We start from the raw sequence: 18324 nt of genomic DNA on the forward strand, positions 1-18324 counted from the left end.
AGATTTGTTTGATAGAGATCATCACTGATAGTGCAAGACAGAGTCAAGCAATTGGCGTTCTTTAGATATACCTTTCAGGGCATGACTTTAAGGCTTGTCCTGTTGTCCGGGACAACTAATACGTCTTCATGGACAAGTTCATTAAAAATGTACTTGTCCGTTGGACAAGTGGCTCTTTCTGTGACGCTCCTAGCAGCTTTGTCGTGTATGCAGACTGTAGAGTGGAGGGGGCCAAGGGGCGTCTTATTTATTTGTCAAATAAATAAAATAAACAGAAAAAAAAATGACTGTCAAATGGCAAATGTATATTCTCGACTTTTTGCCTGGGCAAGTGAATGGGAAATGTAGTGAATGGGAAATGTACTTGTCCAGAGGACAAGTGCCTCAAAAAGTTAATGTCAAGCCCTGCCTTTGCTACATTTAGAAACATTTAGAAAATTAATCTCACCATCATAGATTAAAACAACTGAACCGATGCATCATGTGGTAGCATAATAAAGAGCTGTCATACCTTTTTTTACGTTGTTTCTTAACTCCAGGAGGAAGCCGAGACCAACGAGACGAACGGCGGTAAACCCGAGTCGGCGTCCAAACACCACAGCAGCGGCGGCGGCGGCAAACACAAGCGCAAGAAACACAAGCACCGCAGCAAGCACAAAAAACACAAGCACGCGTCGGCCGGCGGCGACCACGACGACAACACCAAGGAGCGCAGCACCAAGCGCAGCAAGCACCGACACAAACACAGGAAACACAAGCGCAAGGAGTCCTCGTCCTCCTCGCCACCGCACGGAGGCGCCGCTGCCGGCACCGGCTCCACCGGGGGCGTCTCGACGGCCGCCGCGGCCGCTCTCCTCCTGGGCCTCAGAAAGACTCATGAATCGTCGCCCGGGGGGTCCTCGGGACATCCCAGCCTGGACGACCGGGCGCTCCTGGAGGACCTGGAGAAGCAGCGGGCGCTGATCAAGGCGGAGCTGGACAGCCAGCTGATGGAGGGCCGGGTGCAGTCGGGCATGGGCCTCATCCTGCAGGGGTACAACTCCGGCTCCGAGGAGGATGGAGGGGGAGGGGGAGGGGGGGAGGCCCGGGTACGCAACGGGGAGCAGAGGAACCAAAGGGGGGGAGGTGGGGGAGGGGCGGCAGGTAAAGCTGCAGCCGCGGCGTCAGCGTCGTCGGTGTCGCCCCGAGCCGGGAGGAGCAGCGGCGGCAAGTCAAGGAGGGACTCGACGACGGAGGCCAGCGGCGGGAAGAGTTCGTCTTCTAAAACGCAACGCCAAAGCAGGAGCAGGTCCAAGGACCGGACGGCAGCCAAGGAGGCCAAGCAGGTAGGCCACCGCAGTTTTCCCGGTGAACCTGATAGTCCAGTTCAATGTGTCCAAACCTGAAGGTTCGTTCAAATTTTCGGGGGATTTGTAAAACTATACATTTTTGGAGAGTATAACAAATCAGAAAATCCATGATTCCATTTGCAAAATCCCAAGGGGCATTTTTGACAGCTGCTGAAAGTTTGGGTCCCATCCACTTACTATACACTATACTATAAAGGAAAGAAATACCCCCCAAAAAATCTGCTTTAAGTAGCATGTGAGGGGTCAAACTAGTTTTTTTTTAAATTATTCTGAATCCATTGCAAGCATTTGTTTTGCACAAAAAACTTTAATTCTGCAAAAAACTGCCCCAACTAAACTATGGTTTGGTGATGAGTCATCACTTTTCACAGTCTTGTGGAGGCCTTTGTTTTACCCAAGGAATGTTTTTCATGCAAAACGGATGCTTGCAATGGATTCAGAATCATTAAAAAAAAAACCTAGTTTGACCCCTCACATGCTACTTAAAGCAGATTTTTTGGGGGTATTTTTTTCCTTTATAGTATAGTAAGTGGATGGGACCCAAACCTTCAGCAGCTGTCAAATGGAATCATGGATTTTCTGATGCGTTATACTCCGAAGTCTCCAAAAATATATAGTTTTCATAATCCCCCAAGAAATTGAACAAAATTACACAAGCGACTTGACTATGAGCGCAACGGTGGGGGTGCGGCAGTGTGGGGAACACACACCACTGACTGTTACCGATGATGGAGAGGTTATGTATAGCTTTATGTATTGAGAGGAACTCTTGCCAATTTCATAAGAGACTCGTTGCCAATTGTAAGATATTTAAAAGTGATTTGGGCCATGATGATTGATAACCCCTTCTTCCCACTACTAGACTAATAAGGATTTATATTGTTTGTGTTAAAGTTGTCACACATGTCAGTAATTTCTTTTTATATTTAGGTTATGTGTCATAACTGCCATGTGCAACTTCAGAGCCTAAAAGCCAAACAGAAATGTAATTGTCAACAACAAAAACACAATTAAATCGCTAATCGCAATTATTTGAGTGACAGTTAATCGTGACAGCCCTAGGTTCCCTGCCGATTGATAGTGCTGAAAGGTTTTTTAAAAGTTTTGGAAATTCCTTGGTAAAAATGTGTGGGAACCCTGTATGTAGCTCTGGTCCTGACAGGTGGCTGTCTCAAAGACTACACCAGGATTTCTCTACCCCAGGGGTTTTCAAAGTGGGTGACGGGGCACCCTGGGGTGCCGCGAGATGATTTGACAATATTTGGAATTTATTTGGACACTTGAAAAATTATTTAGTATCATTTCAAGTACAAAGTTATTTTCAGTTCTAACCAAAATGGCTATTATCTCAACGTTTTCCTCGCAACATAATCACTAAAATATCGTCACTGTCGGGCAGAAACCTCGTATCTCCAAGTTTCAAATTTGTACATTTTTTCGCAAAGCAAAGCCCTGCTTCATGTTACAAGGCCGTCGCACAAAACTAGTGAAAACAGCAGATCTACAAGCACACAACGCCTCGCACCGCGAGGCGTTGTGTGCTTGTAGATCTGCTGTTTTCACTAGTTTAAATCATTTTTTAAATGATAAATCCAAAACAAACGGTTTTGGACATACACGTTTGTGAGCTTGCAGATCGGCCACCTTCCAGAGGACGCTGAAACTTGCAGGATGAGCACTGTGCAGCGACGCGACCGCGGTTTTCCCGGTGAACCTGAGCGCAACGGTGGGGGTGCGGGAGTGTGGGGAACACACACCACTGACTGTTGCTGATGATTGAGAGGTTATAATATAGCTTTATGTATTGAGAGGAACTCTTGCCAATTACGTAGGAGACTCGTCGCTAATTGTAATATATTTAAAAGTTATTTGGGGCCATGATGATTGATAACCCCTTCTTCCCACTACTAGACAGCGACCGAGTCACAGCAGTCAGCCGTGCAGTGCTCAGGTTCGGTCTGAAAAAATCAGCCCGATCAACTCATGCGACCGTCGCTAATTCGAATGACACCCGCAAATGGAAAAAGGCTAAAGTCGCTTCCCTAATTCGAATAAGTTTATGGAAACATGGCTTTATACCAGGGGTCTTCAACGGGGGGTCCGGGACCCCTAGGGGGTCCTCAGAGTTACTAAAGGGGGTCCTTCAAATCTTTGTGTGATAGAAACCTTTTTTTCTCCTTTTTTATGTTAACCACTTGAACCCTAGCGTCCATATTCGGAGAACTTTAGCCAAAAATAGCCGATTTACAAGCTCACAACGCCTCGCGCTGCGAGGCGTTGTGAGCTTGTAGATCGGCTATTTTCGGCAAAGAGGTTTGGTGTAGAGGGGGAAAAAGAGCAGACTAAGTACAGACTGAAAGGTCAAGTTTATTAAGTATTGACGGTTCAAGTGGTTAAATATCTGAAAACACACATTGGCATGAATCCAAAATACACTGATGATTGTGCTGTCAAACAATGAAACTATATGGAATCTATGAACAGGTTGTGGGGGTCCCTGCTTCATCTCTCTCTCAACTAAGGGGTCCCTGCTTCATCTCTCTCTCAACTAAGGGGTCCCTGCTTCATCTCTCTCTCAACTAAGGGGTCCCTGCTTCATCTCTCTCTCAACTAAGGGGTCCCTGCTTCATCTCTCTCTCAACTAAGGGGTCCCTGCTTCATCTCTCTCTCAGCTAAGGGGTCCCTGCTTCATCTCTCTCTCAACTAAGGGGTCCCTGCTTCATCTGTCTCTCAACTAAGGGGTCCCTGCTTCATCTCTCTCTCAACTAAGGGGTCCCTGCTTCATCTCTCTCTCAACTAAGGGGTCCCTGCTTCATCTCTCTCTCAACTAAGGGGTCCCTGCTTCATCTCTCTCTCAACTAAGGGGTCCCTGCTTCATCTCTCTCTCAACTAAGGGGTCCCTGCTTCATCTGTCTCTCAACTAAGGGGTCCCTGCTTCATCTCTCTCTCAACTAAGGGGTCCCTGCTTCATCTCTCTCTCAACTAAGGGGTCCCTGCTTCATCTCTCTCTCAACTAAGGGGTCCCTGCTTCATCTCTCTCTCAACTAAGGGGTCCCTGCTTCATCTCTCTCTCAACTAAGGGGTCCCTGCTTCATCTCTCTCTCAACTAAGGGGTCCCTGCTTCATCTCTCTCTCAACTAAGGGGTCCCTGCTTCATCTCTCTCTCAACTAAGGGGTCCCTGCTTCATCTCTCTCTCAACTAAGGGGTCCCTGCTTCATCTCTCTCTCAACTAAGGGGTCCCTGCTTCATCTCTCTCTCAACTAAGGGGTCCCTGCTTCATCTCTCTCTCAACTAAGGGGTCCCTGCTTCATCTCTCTCTCAACTAAGGGGTCCCTGCTTCATCTCTCTCTCAACTAAGGGGTCCCTGCTTCATCTCTCTCTCAACTAAGGGGTCCTTGGCCTGAACACGTTGAAGACCCCTGATTTAGACTGTTATTTGTCTCAGGTGCTCATATGGTGATATTGTATCTTTCCGTATCCTCCCATCCCTACAACCAGGACAAGACGGTGAAGAGTGGCAAGGAGGGCTCTGGCAGGGACCGGAGCGGCGGCGGCGGCGGTACGCGAGGCAGGAGCAGATCTAAGGAGAGGAGGCGCTCGTCACGAAGCCCTGGAGGGGGAGGGGGAGGGGGAGGGGGGGGGGGGAGGAGGAGGAGGAGGAGGAAGATCCAAAGACCGAGGCGGGAGGTCCGGTTCCCCCTCTGGACGCAGAGCAGAGCGCACCGCCAGCCGCTCTGACAGCAAGCCTGACGACACCAAACCCAACCAGGACAGAACCACAGCAGGACACAGGTCCAGGTCAGTGTTGTTTTTGACAGCAAATTCTGATTTAGATTTAGTCATAGTCTTTTGAATAAAATGCCATTTAGTTTTAGTCTAATTTTTGTCCACTAAATATAAGATTTTAGGTGACTAAATCTACGGTTAATTTAGTCAACTGAAATGTATTTTGGCAGGACTTGATGGCATCGTAATGACTGATTTTAGAATTGGTTGTGTGCTGAAAATAGCGGATCTGCGACACGTTGTGAGCTTGTAGATCTTGCTATTTTCAACACATAACACCTGAGAGCAACCAAACATAAAATGACTCTCTTCTCCACCAGTCCCTCCCTAACGTTTTAGTCTAGTTTTTATTTTGTTGACGAAATTGTCAATATATTTAGTCTTAGTCATCACAGCTTAGTTTTTATTTAGTTTTCGTCAGTGAAAAAACGCAGTCGACAAACATTTTTCGTCATCGTTTTAGTCGACGAAATCAACACTGGTCCAGGTCAGTGTACATTTAGACCAGGGGTTCCCAAACTTTTTTGTCTCGGAGCACCCGATAAAGATTGTTTTAATCCGAGGCACCCCTACATTATAATTTTTCACTCCCAGCACCTTATATTTATAGCATATCGTCGTTGTCGGGTGGAAACCTTGTATGTCCAAAACCGTTCGTTTTGTATTTATCATCTATAAAATGTACTAAACTAGTGAAAACAGCAGATCTACAAGCACACAACGCCTCGCATCACATGGATATTTTAGTGATTATGTTGGGAGGAAAACGTTGAGATAATAGCCATTTTGGTTAGAACTTGTGTGTCCAAATAAATTCAAAATATTATCAAATGATCTCGCGGCACCCCTGGACTGCCGTCACGGCACCCCAGGGTGCCCCGTCACCCACTTTGAAAACGCCAAACCAGGAACAAACCAGAACAGCAGCGGGACTTAGGTCCAGGTTAGTGATCATTTAGACCAAGGGTTTTCAAAGTGGGTGACGGGGCACCCTGGGGTGCCGCGACGGCAGTCCAGGGGTGCCGCGAGATCATTTGATAATATTTGGAATTTATTTGGACACTTGAACAAATATTTAGTCTCATTTTAAACTTGAAGTACAAAGTTGTTTTCAGTCAGTTCTAACCAAAATGGCTGTTATCTCAACGTTTTCCTCACTAAACTATTGTCACTGTCGGGCAGAAACCTCGTATCTCCAAGTTTCAAATGTGTACGTCTTTTGGTAAAGCAAAGCCCTGCTTCATCATACAAGACTGTCGCACAAAACTAGTGAAAACAGCCGATCAGCGATGCGAGGCGTTGTGTGTTTAAATCTGACTCATCAAATGTAGACCAATTAACCTGTACAGCAAGTGTGTGCAAAATGCGAATCAATTTGGGCCTGCACTTAGGCATTACACTGTGATTGTGATTTAATTCTGGCGAGGCTTTTACAAAGCTGTTACGAGCCGTAAAAAACAATAAAACTGCGTCCCCGGCCGCTCCTCCTCAGTCAGTCAACGGCAGCATAAACCACCGACGCACTGACTGCAGTCACACAGCAGGCAGGCTGGCTAACTAAACATGCTTAAAAAGTTTGTTTCAACCGATCTGATCAATTACTTTTTCTAGACGGTCGGAACAGACACATGTACCATACGCATCCCGGGACTATATTCCTTTTGATACATACAGAAAAAGGTGTTCACTTTCGTTTCAACACAGGACCGGAGTCAATGCCTATAGTGCAGCTTTAGCTTAGCGCTCTGGACGGGATGATGATGATGATCACACAGATGGCGACTAGATTATAGATGTTGGATCGTGATAAACATTATCTGCTATTGTCACTATTTTCAGTTGTCGGCTATTTTTGCAGTTGCCGGTTATATTCACAACGCCTCGCGACGCGTTGTGAGCTTGTAGATCGGCTATTTTCGCATCGCAACGTGACGCGTTGTGAGCTTGTAGATCGGCTATTTTCGCATCGCAGCACGACGCGTTGTGAGCTTGTTGATGGACTATTTTCAAATAACCACGGTATAAAATAGGGCTAAAGTTTGCAAGTAAATGTACTTATAATTTACTTTACACCACTGAACTGATGTTCAAAAAGCAATTCAATTGCTCTTCTAAGGTGTACAGTATGAGTATTATCAAAGCTCATCATAGTGGCAAAAAAAAAGAAAAAAAGACAATATATTCGTCAATCGCGATTATTTTGTATGGCGATTAATCGTCTCCAGAAATTCCTAATCTCGACAGCCCTAGCCTGGTCTCACAACCTCTGCTGTCAAGTCTGGATACTAAAACTTGTGTCTGCAATATGTTTAGATCACCAGTCAATCAATGACATTTGAAACGTGAGTTCATTCACACTCGCTACCTGATGTGCCCACAGCGACAAAATGCATCTAATTATCAGAATATAAAAAAGAAAGGGGCACGGTGGGGCAGTGGTTAGCGCTTCGCCTCACAGCTAGAAGGTCCTGGGTTCGATTCCCGCCGGGGGACGCTGGGGGTGTGTTCTTCCCTCCGCGTCATCAGCGCCCACACCCTAGGTGGGGTTGGCGATAGCCAGGGCCTTTCTGTGTGGAGTTTGCATGTTCTCCCTGTGTCTCCTAGGGTTGATACCCTGACAAAAACATGCAGTAGTCCTGGTTTCTATACTACCTCCCCCTAGCCAGCCAAGTGCTCCCCAATTCCCCTGGCGCGGCAGGGGGAGAGCGGAAACCAGGACTACAGGTTAGGTAGTTGGTACTGGGTGAGAAAATGGGTGGCAAAAAACGTGGGATAAAAATATTTTAGAAAAAAAAAAAAAGAATATAAAAAAGACTGTCTATAAAAAAAGTAAACTTCGATGTGTGCGTTTCGCTTACCAGGCTAGTGTTTCGCCACATCCTTGGTGAAAACCGAGCTGGGCTAGTAACTGTCTGCTTCAACTATTTTTGAAAAATCATGATTTGTTTTTGCAAGTCTTTGAATATATCTATTTAAAAGCGAACATTTGTAACTCAAATATTTGCTTCTGGGGGGTCCCTGGAACAACATATTTTGATATGAGGGGGTCCGCCGCCAAATACGTGTGATTTTGGGGGTCCTTGACATGAGAAGGTTTGAGAACAGCTGATTTAGAGGAAGGATTTTAGAAGTCGGGTCAAAGATCGGGTCAAAGATATTCGAAGATTTTTCAAAAATAGCAGATCTACAAGCTCGCAGCGCGGCACTCGGTGCCGTGCTGTGAGCTTGTTTATCTGCTATTTTTCAATAGTTAAAAGCATAAAATAATGATACACATGATACACATGTGTACCCATTCTGAATGGCTTTAATAGTCCTCAAATAATATCCTATGGAATGGAAGTGATGAACTAAAACCTTTCTGACTAAAACGTAATGACACATGTTGCTGTGTCTCCAGGTCACCTGGACCCGGCGGTAGGGAGCGACCGGGCCGGTCGGAAGGTGCAGAGCGGGGAGACAAGCGACCGGCCAAGTCCCCGTCCAAGGATGCCTCGTCTGGGAAGGAGAACCGCTCCCCTCACAGGTAGGGATGTTAACAATAAATCTAAAATCGATGAATTGCCGGTAAGAAATATTCCAATAAAATTAAACAATTAAGAGATTGTTACAGTTATGGTGTGTGTGATTGTGACCATCAGGTCGCAGTTACTATCAAAACCTCCACCGCCTGTCAGTATGTCCGCCACGTCACACTTTTGCCCTACTCAAATCTCCGCCACCGTTGGCCCGATCCATGCCAAACTTTGCACACACACTCCTTGGCTGCCAAACCACAACCTCCACCCCTCATCTTCTAGTGCCACCATGAGGCCGATTCTGGCAAAACACATTTTTGGACACTGCTCCTACAGATTCTGCACACACAGTATGTCTAGAGTCATGTCATCAACATGGATCTGTCCCATTTCCATATTCCCTCCTGATTGGCTACGAATGGCTTGTAAAGGTTGTGTATGCGACCTGACGGTCGCTTATCTCCCTATTAGGGAGTCTTACTGGTATCAAATGTGAGCTTACCATAATCCCAGTAATGCTTAATCATATGTTATGAGGTTTAGTTATGATGGTCAAAATAAAAGTTTTGAGAACCACAGTCGCTCTGAATTAAGAACATCTGCTAAATGCCTAGATTGTAAACTACTGAACTCATAAAATGCCACAGTCTGGTAGTAAATCAGTATCATACATATCCTGAAGCTGGAGACGTAGGCCTACCGATATTCAGTGATTGGGTCTAATGATCAAAACGAGAACATTATAATGGTGTAAAAAATCTATAAAAACTAAACATTTCCATGCTGTGACAAGATGACCCCTGGCCACTTTCATTATCACTGAATACACCTTTAGTCGATACGTTTATCAACTTTCAATGAATGAATTAACAGTTGATTTTCCTCTCTGCTCTCAGGCGAGGGGTCCACGGCTCCCAGAGCAGACGCAGCGCCTCCCCTCCCCCTCCTCGCCACAAAGACCCCGGGGCCCACCCGGGGGGGGCCACGGGCTCCTCTGAGAGGGAGAGGACCTCCAACTCCTCCAGGACCAGGTCTCCTGCTCCCCCAGGCTCCAGGAGGCCTCGCAGCCGGTCCCCGGACCCCCGCAGGAGAGACCCCGACAGGATGGACTCACCACAGAGGTGAGGTGCTGGGACTGGACTCTAAAGGGATATTCCACTTAAAAAAAAAATTAAGAAAAAAAAACTTTTGGTCATTTTATTGTCTATTCAGGCTTTTATCAAGGTTCATGGTTGTACTTTATTGTTACGTCTTTTGTACAGGTACATAATAGTAAAAGTTTTAGTTTGGCATCCTTCAGACAATGCAGTCGTATATCAAAAAACAATATAATAACAGCAAACCACATCTAAAAATAATAATAATCTAAAAAGGTGTACATAATAGTAAGACGTAAAAATGAAAAAATAAAGGAGTGCAAAAGGCAAAAAGAGCAACACCCTTTATGAACACCCTGAACAGTTTTTCATTTGCTTGATTCAATATTTAGATATTTGATGTAAATGTAAACTCCATTTTAACCATGATAGATTCATTAAAAACACTCATACCTTTAAAGATGGGTACCCCTTTTTAACGCATACCTTGCCATTTTTAAATGGCTCCAAAGTGCCAGGCCGCCACAAGTCTCCATAGACTTCCATGTAGTGCACGGATCATGCATAGAATAGAGGGTGCACGTGGGTGCACGCTGTTCACAGCTTTCAAGCAATCCGTTCAGGCATTCATGAGATAGAAGCCATTATGTTTTCTTCATATGTAAACAACCATGGCTGCCATGTTTGAAAGATGGGGTTGGTATGGGGGTTAAACATGCAACTTCGGGGTCGCGATCATGCCTAATAGATAGAAGGAAGTCCAAAAAAACATTTTCAAAAAGAAAAACTCGGGCGCGGCAGGGGGAGGGGGGGAAAACGCTGTTAAAAGAATGGGTCGTAGAACAACAGAAATGACTGAAATGGAAACAAGTTTGAAGTAAAATAGTAAATTTATTAAATTCGAGTAAATTTACCCCCATTGATTCCGGATGGGGACCCGTTTCGAAACGGGTCCCCATCTGGAATCAATGGGGGTCAATTTATTGTTATCACATTTTTGTCAAAAAACTAAAAATATTATTGAACTCTAGTCTCCATGGCATGACTAATCAATAGAAAAAAAGTCATTTTGGGGGTGAACTACTCCTTTAATGAGTTCATGTTTTCTTCTCTCTCCTCTCTCGTCCCTCCAGGAAGCGACTGCGTCCAGACCTGGGTGCGGGGGGTCCGGGGGGTCCTGGCCGGTCGCGGGAGGCCAGCCCGGGACCCCCGTCCCGCCGCAGGATGAGCCGCTCCCCCCTCAGGAGGCGGTCCCCGCTGTCACCACGACGACGCTCACGCTCCCCCATACGCAGACGGAGCCGATCTCCCCTGGGACACAGGTGAGAGAGGCAGGAAGCACTACCATATATGGCCCTTTCCTCCTAACGATGCAGGAACACTACCATATATGGCCCTTTTCCTCCTAACAATGCAGGAAGCACTACCATATATGGCCCTTTCCTCCTAACGATGCAGGAACACTACCATATATGGCCCTTTCCTCCTAACAATGCAGGAAACACTACCATATATGGCCCTTTCCTCCTAACAATGCAGGAAACACTACCATATATGGCCCTTTCCTCCTAACAATGCAGGAAGCACTACCATATATGGCCCTTTCCTCCTAACAATGCAGGAAGCACTACCATATATGGCCCTTTCCTCCTAACAATGCAGGAAACACTACCATATATGGCCCTTTCCTCCTAACAATGCAGGAAGCACTACCATATATGGCCCTTTCCTCCCAACAACCAAGTCATGTTTATATTAACTCATTGTGACCGTCAGGTTGCAGTTACTATCAAAACCTCCACCGGCCGCCAGTCTGTCACACGTCACACTTTTGCCCTACTCATATCTCTGCAACCGTTGCCCCGATCCATGCCAGATTTTGCACACACACTCCTTGGCTGCCAAACCACAACCTCTCAACCCATCAATTCTCACATGACCCTCTTCTAGTGCCACTATAAGGCCGATTCTTGCAAAACACATTCTTGGACACTGCTCCTACAGATTTTGCTCTAAAATCATGCTGCGAACTGACGGTCGCTTATCTCCCGATTAGGGAGTCTTACTGGTTGTATTTAACCTGTGGTCCATATCATACAGGTCAGGGGACAGACTGTAGAGATGGTATTGTCTTTAACGTGTGGTTCATATCATACAGGTCGGGGGACAGACTGTAGAGATGTTATTATGTATTTAACGTGTGGTCCATATCATACAGGTCTGGGGACAGACTGTAGATATGTTATTGTATTTAATGTGTGGTTCTTATACAGATCAGGGGACAGACTGTAGATATGTTATTGTATTTAATGTGTGGTTCTTATACAGATCAGGGGACAGACTGTAGATATGTTATTGTATAACGTGTGGTTCATATCAAACAGATCAGAGGACAGACTGTAGATATGTTATTGTATAACGTGTGGTTCATATCAAACAGATCAGAGGACAGACTGTAGATATGTTATTGTATTTAATGTATTCTACATACAGGTCTGGGGACAGACTGTAGATATGGTATTGTATTTAATGTATTCTACATACAGGTCTGGGGACAGACTGTAGATATGTTATTGTATTTAATGTATTCTACATACAGGTCTGGGGACAGACTGTAGATATGGTATTGTATTTAATGTATTCTACATACAGGTCTGGTGACAGACTGTAGATATGGTATTGTATTTAATGTATTCTACATACAGGTCAGAGGACAGACTGTAGATATGTTATTGTATTTAATGTATTCTACATACAGGTCAGAGGACAGACTGTAGATATGTTATTGTATTTATTGTATTTAACGTGTGGTCCATATCATACAGGTCTTGTGGACAGACTGTAGATATGTTATTGTGTATTTAACGTGTGGTCCATATCATACAGGTCTTGTGGACAGACTGTAGATATGTTATTATGTATTTAACGTGTGGTTCACATCATACAGGTCTTGGGACAGACTGTAGATATGTTATTGTATTTAACGTGTGGTTCACATCATACAGGTCGGGGGACAGACTGTAGAGATCTCATTGTGTTTAATGTGTGGTCCATATCATACAGGTCGGGGGACAGACTGTAGAGATCTCATTGTGTTTAACGTGCGGTTCATATCATACAGGGGTGGGGACAGGGACCGCTACGGCAGGCTCAGGCAGTACGGCAGACGCTCGATGTCCCGGGACCGCGAGAGGAGGCGGAGACGCAGCCGAGACGAGGACAAGTTCAAGGGCAGCCTGTCAGAGGGGCAGAAGGTCGACCAGGACTCCTCGGGGTCTGAAGTGTGAGTAGAAATAAACACCATGACTCCTCGGGCTCTGAAGTGTGAGTAGAAATAAACACCAGGACTCCTCAGGGTCTGAAGTGTGAGTAGAAATAAACACCAGGACTCCTCGGGGTCTGAAGTGTGAGTAGAAATAAACACCAGGACTCCTCGGGGTCTGAAGTGTGAGTAGAAATAAACACCAGGACTCCTCGGGGTCTGAAGTGTGAGTAGAAATAAACACATGTTAGAGACCAGGGGTCCTCGGGCTCTGAAGTGTGAGTAGAAATAAACACCAGGACTCCTCAGGGTCTGAAGTGTGAGTAGAAATAAACACCAGGACTCCTCGGGGTCTGAAGTGTGAGTAGAAATAAACACATGTTAGAGACCAGGGGTCCTCGGGCTCTGAAGTGTGAGTAGAAATAAACACCAGGACTCCTCAGGGTCTGAAGTGTGAGTAGAAATAAACACCAGGACTCCTCAGGGTCTGAAGTGTGAGTAGAAATAAACACCAGGACTCCTCGGGGTCTGAAGTGTGAGTAGAAATAAACACATGTTAGAGACCAGGGGTCCTCGGGCTCTGAAGTGTGAGTAGAAATAAAGACATTGCAGGGGTTGACACTAAAGCCTCTATCAGAGTCCAGGGTGAAGAGCTATCCACCGCAAATTTTAGGTGTAAAGCTTTCCACCTCAAGTCAGAAAATAAGTGGAGGCCATCATAGTCAGTCACGGTGAAGTCCTAACACCGTGACTGACTGGTCTAGATTGACCAATCAGTGAACGGGGTGAAGAGCCTGTCTGTCTGATAGTAAAAACAGAGAGATGTGTCGGGACTCGCGGTGGATAGCTCTTCACCGCGGTACCGACTCTGATAGGCGCTTAAGGTATCAGAGGCACTTGCCCAAAAAGTAAATCGGACATTATAAAATGACAGGTAAGATTTTAATTACCGCTCAATTTAACATTGATTTCTTTACTTTCTGGGGCTGTGCGATAAAAAAAATCATACCTCAATACCACCAAATACCTACAGTACATACTGTAGCTATGATTGAATACCTGGTTTCACACTTAGTGATTGAATATGTCCATGGTTTCACACTTGCTATTTTATATGTTTAAGTGTAGCAACAGTAAAAAAATGCACATTGTAGTTAAACAGTGCTATTATTTTACATTCCACAGACCAGCAGACAGAGCGCTCTGGCCACGTTCAGGTGTTTAGACAGATATCTGGTGTTGTGTTTATAGACGGTTGCGTCTCCTCTCAAATGAGCACTTGTCCGGTCAGGCAACCTGAAAGCAAACTCCACGTTAACCCGAACGTTTTATTTACTTGCCGAGAATGTTAGAGAGGCAGGGGCTGAGATTCCTAAAAGTGCCTTTTGGTGAAAATATCTAACATAGCAGACCAGGTCTGCTATTTTCGGTGCTTGATACCACACTGAACTAAGCATAATCAGGTGTTTCACTTTTTCATCCCCATGTTTATGCCAAATCTGGGGGGAATGAGATCAGTGGAGCTGACCTTAACTCATATGCTGCCATTTAACAATACCTTCGTACTCTTTAACTGCCATTCGTCTCCATAGACTTCCATGTAATTCATAGTGCACGGATCATGCACACCCATGCCTAGATAATGCACCACGTGTGTCCACATTGCTCACAGCTTTCAAACAAAAAAATCCGAATGGAAATCCGTTCAGGCATTCATGAGATAGCAGCCATTATGTTTTACACTGTTGTGAGCTTGGAGGTCTGCTACCTGAGTTGTATGGGGGTTGTATGGGGGTTAAACAAGCAATTTCGCGATCGCTATCATGCCTACTAACGTTTTTGGGGTCCAAAAAAAAATTGAAAAAAAAAAAAAAAAAAAAAAAAAACATTTTTTTTTTTTTTTTTTTTTTTTAATTTACGGGATTCACGGGCGTGGCAGGGTGGTACAACGGGATTTTTAAGGGATTCACGTTTTTGGCAGTTAATGAGTTAATAAACAGGAATCAAAGATGAGGCGAAGTGTCGGCGTGTTTCCTAAAAGACATTTCTTTGTGTCTTTGTGCACGTGAACAGGCTGGACTTTGACGACGGTGAAGAGGTCGATGAAGAGGCTCTGATCGAACAGCGACGCCAGCAGCGCCTGGCCATCGTACAGGTCTGTTAAAATAATTACATTACACACCATCATACAGGTCTGTTAAAATAATTACATTACACACCATCGTACAGGTCTGTTAAAATAATTACATTACACACCATCGTACAGGTCTGTTAAAATAATTACATTACACACCATCATACAGGTCTGTTAAAATAATTACATTACACACCATCATACAGGTCTGTTCACTCCTAGAAAAGACATTACACATCACCATGGATTAAAGTTCTGATTTACAAGTCCTCCTAGGTCTCCTAGAGCTCCTACAAGGAGCTTGTAGATCGTCTGTTTTCGGTCAATTAAAGATCATTTGAAGTGGTCAACATAGCGATAGAATACAAGTTTATAAGCATCTTCCACAACCATATATGGTCTCAGAATTGTCGTAAAAACAAGGTTTAAAGGACAACTTTTACAATAAGTGTTCATATTTTAGATTGTAATTAGAGAAAAGAAAAGATGAGTTTTAGCCATTTGATTTCAGTGGGTGGGGGCATGCATACAAGTGGCTAAATATGATTTTTTTAAGTCATGATAAGCCAGCAATGTCTTTGTTACCATTTACACCAGCCCCCATAAGTCACATCTGCCCATGAAAGATTGCGGTGCTTCTTGGGAATGGGCTTATTCTTTCTAAAAAGACCCAACCTGGGGACATGCATACAAATCTAGATAGTTAAAATCACTAAAACAATAGAAAGCAGTACATGAAATATTTTAACACTCATCTTTTGAGGAGGACCCCGACACCAACATGCTCTAATAATCTTCCTTTCGGTCCATCCCTAACAGAAATACAAGGCTGGGGGCGGCGAGTCGGATCCCGGCACCAACATGCTCTCAGAGCCCAGCAGCCCACAGAGCAGCACCCGCAGCCGCTCCCCCTCCCCCGACGACATTCTGGAGCGCGTGGCGGCCGACGTGAAGGAGTACGAGAGGGAGAACCTCAACACCTTCGAGGCCAACATCAAAGCCAAGCACAACCTCATCTCCCAGGAGAAGGATGGTGAGGGAGCCACACCTTTACTAACAAACCTTTTACGTAGGGGCAGTGATGTCATTACGTGCGCATCCCGCATCAAAAACTCATTCAAGTCACCCAGGGACTCATTCATGTCATGGTCCTGGCCTGGGGTCCCGGGGATGCGCCTCCATTGGAGTCCATGTTAAAATAATTTACCGCATCGCGGTAAAATAAAAAAATAAAAAAATTCCACAGACACCACCATTGTTCATGGGTGAAAGCATCCTACTTTACCCTACGTTAACACACATAAAATTCACATAGAAAGTCTTAAACAGGCGATAGAAACGTCAATGTTTTGATTCCACCGACGTCCGATGCCATTTTGCGCGCGTAAACTTTATATTGAGGACTCATAAAACTTTTCTGGGACCCATTTGAATGACCACCTGTGGGTCCCGGGACCCATTACATTGAAAACCTAGTAACATCACTGTAGGGGTGGGTGATATGGTGATAAATATCGTTGAGACGATACCATGTCTCCACGATAGGCCTTTTCAGAGGTATCGTTTGTATCGTGATACAATTGAGGGAGCCTTGTAAATACAGAGATTCATTGCAGAATTCAATTCAAACCTGCATTTTAGTCTAAATCGGTAGTTCTCAAACTTTAAAATGTCAAGGTCTCCCCTTAACTCTGACAGTGTACACGGGTCCATTTGGTTTCATTTGTACACTGTTAGAGTTACATACTTGTAAAGTTCAATTTAGACCTCCCAAAAGGAACCCAGAGAGTCTAGTTTGTGTCAAGTAACTTGAAAAATAACCATAAAAACCAACGTGAAAAAGAATTGTGATAAAATCGTGTATCGTGATACAGCTTGGGAATAAACAAACCTTTTAACGTAAACTGGGTCTTTAGCCGTATGAGCGTTTTCCCCGCAGTGTCTTAACCAGTGGTGTTTTTGACCGTAAAATTTGATTTAGTTTTAGTCATAGTCTTTTGAATAAAATGTCTTTTAGTTGTAGTCATAATTTAGTCACCAGAAAAGTTTTAGTTCTAGTCTAATTTTAGTCGACTAAATATCATATGATTTTAGGCGACTAAATCTACAGTTGATTTAGTTGATTTAGTCAACTGAAATGTATTTTGGCAGGCCTTGATGGCATCGTAATGACTGGTTTTACACTTGGTTGTGTGCTGAAAATAGCCGATCTACAAGCTCACAACGCCTCGCAGCGCGGCGCGTTGTGAGCTTGTAGATCTGCTATTTTCAGCACGCAACACCTGAGAGCAACCAAACATAAAATGACTCTCTTCTCCACTAGTCCCCCCCCTAACGTTTTAGTCTAGTTTTTATTTTGTTGACGAAATTGTCAATATATTTAGTCTTACTTTTAGTAATCACAGCTTATTTTTTATTTAGTTTTTGTCTGTGTAAAAAACGCAGTCGACACACATTTTTTTGTCATAGTTTTAGTCGATGAAATCAACACTGACTGTTAAAAAACTGTGGTGTGAGCTGAACACTCATCTTCACATGGTTTCTCCTCTTCTCCTCTGTTCTTCTCCTCTCCAGGAGCAAACCCAAAGAAACCCTCGGCTCCCGACATGTTCACAGAGTCAGACGACATGTTTGCTGCCGACTTCGACGTAAGTCACTGAGGGACTGGTCTGGACACCTTTTTCTTTACGTTTACATGCAGCACTCCCTTGTAAAAAAAACTAGCTGGACTTTAGTTTTATGTAGTGAGCGACCGATATAACATGTAACATAATGTTCTTCATACAGAGTAATGAGAATGATAGTTAATAGTTAACTGTAGCGTTGTGTTCCTTCATACAGAGTGCCAGGATGAGGATGATAGTTAACTGTAACATAATGTCCTTCTTTCAGAGTGCCAGAATGAGGATGGTAGTTAACTGTAACATAATGTTCTTCATACAGAGAGATGAGAATGATAGTTTACTGTAACATTATGTTAATTCATACAGAGTGATGAGAATTATGGTTAACTGTAGCGTTGTGTTCATTCTTTCAGAGTGATGATAATGATAGTTAATAGTTAACTGTAGCGTTGTGTTCATTCTTTCAGAGTGCCAGAATGAGAATGATAGTTAACTGTAACATTATGTTCTTCATACAGAGTGATGAGAATGATAGTTAACTGTAACATAATGT

At 44.4% G+C, this 18324-nt stretch overlaps 1 protein-coding gene across 1 annotated transcript in view; it reads left to right on the forward strand.

Moving 5' to 3' along the window:
* The window catches only part of prpf4bb (pre-mRNA processing factor 4Bb), a 41516-nt gene that overhangs the window by 4938 nt on the left and 18254 nt on the right, over positions 1-18324 (forward strand). Inside the window, exons 3-11 of the mRNA XM_080752396.1 lie at positions 540-1347; positions 4887-5148; positions 8537-8662; positions 9551-9775; positions 10885-11073; positions 12873-13034; positions 15087-15168; positions 15967-16180; positions 17722-17795. Coding sequence (XP_080608522.1) covers positions 540-1347; positions 4887-5148; positions 8537-8662; positions 9551-9775; positions 10885-11073; positions 12873-13034; positions 15087-15168; positions 15967-16180; positions 17722-17795 — 2142 coding nt within the window. The remainder of the gene's footprint in view (positions 1-539; positions 1348-4886; positions 5149-8536; positions 8663-9550; positions 9776-10884; positions 11074-12872; positions 13035-15086; positions 15169-15966; positions 16181-17721; positions 17796-18324) is intronic.

This window comes from Nannobrachium achirus (genome assembly GCF_963921795.1).
Source record: "Nannobrachium achirus genome assembly, chromosome: 21".
NCBI classification, from domain to species: domain Eukaryota; kingdom Metazoa; phylum Chordata; class Actinopteri; order Myctophiformes; family Myctophidae; genus Nannobrachium; species Nannobrachium achirus.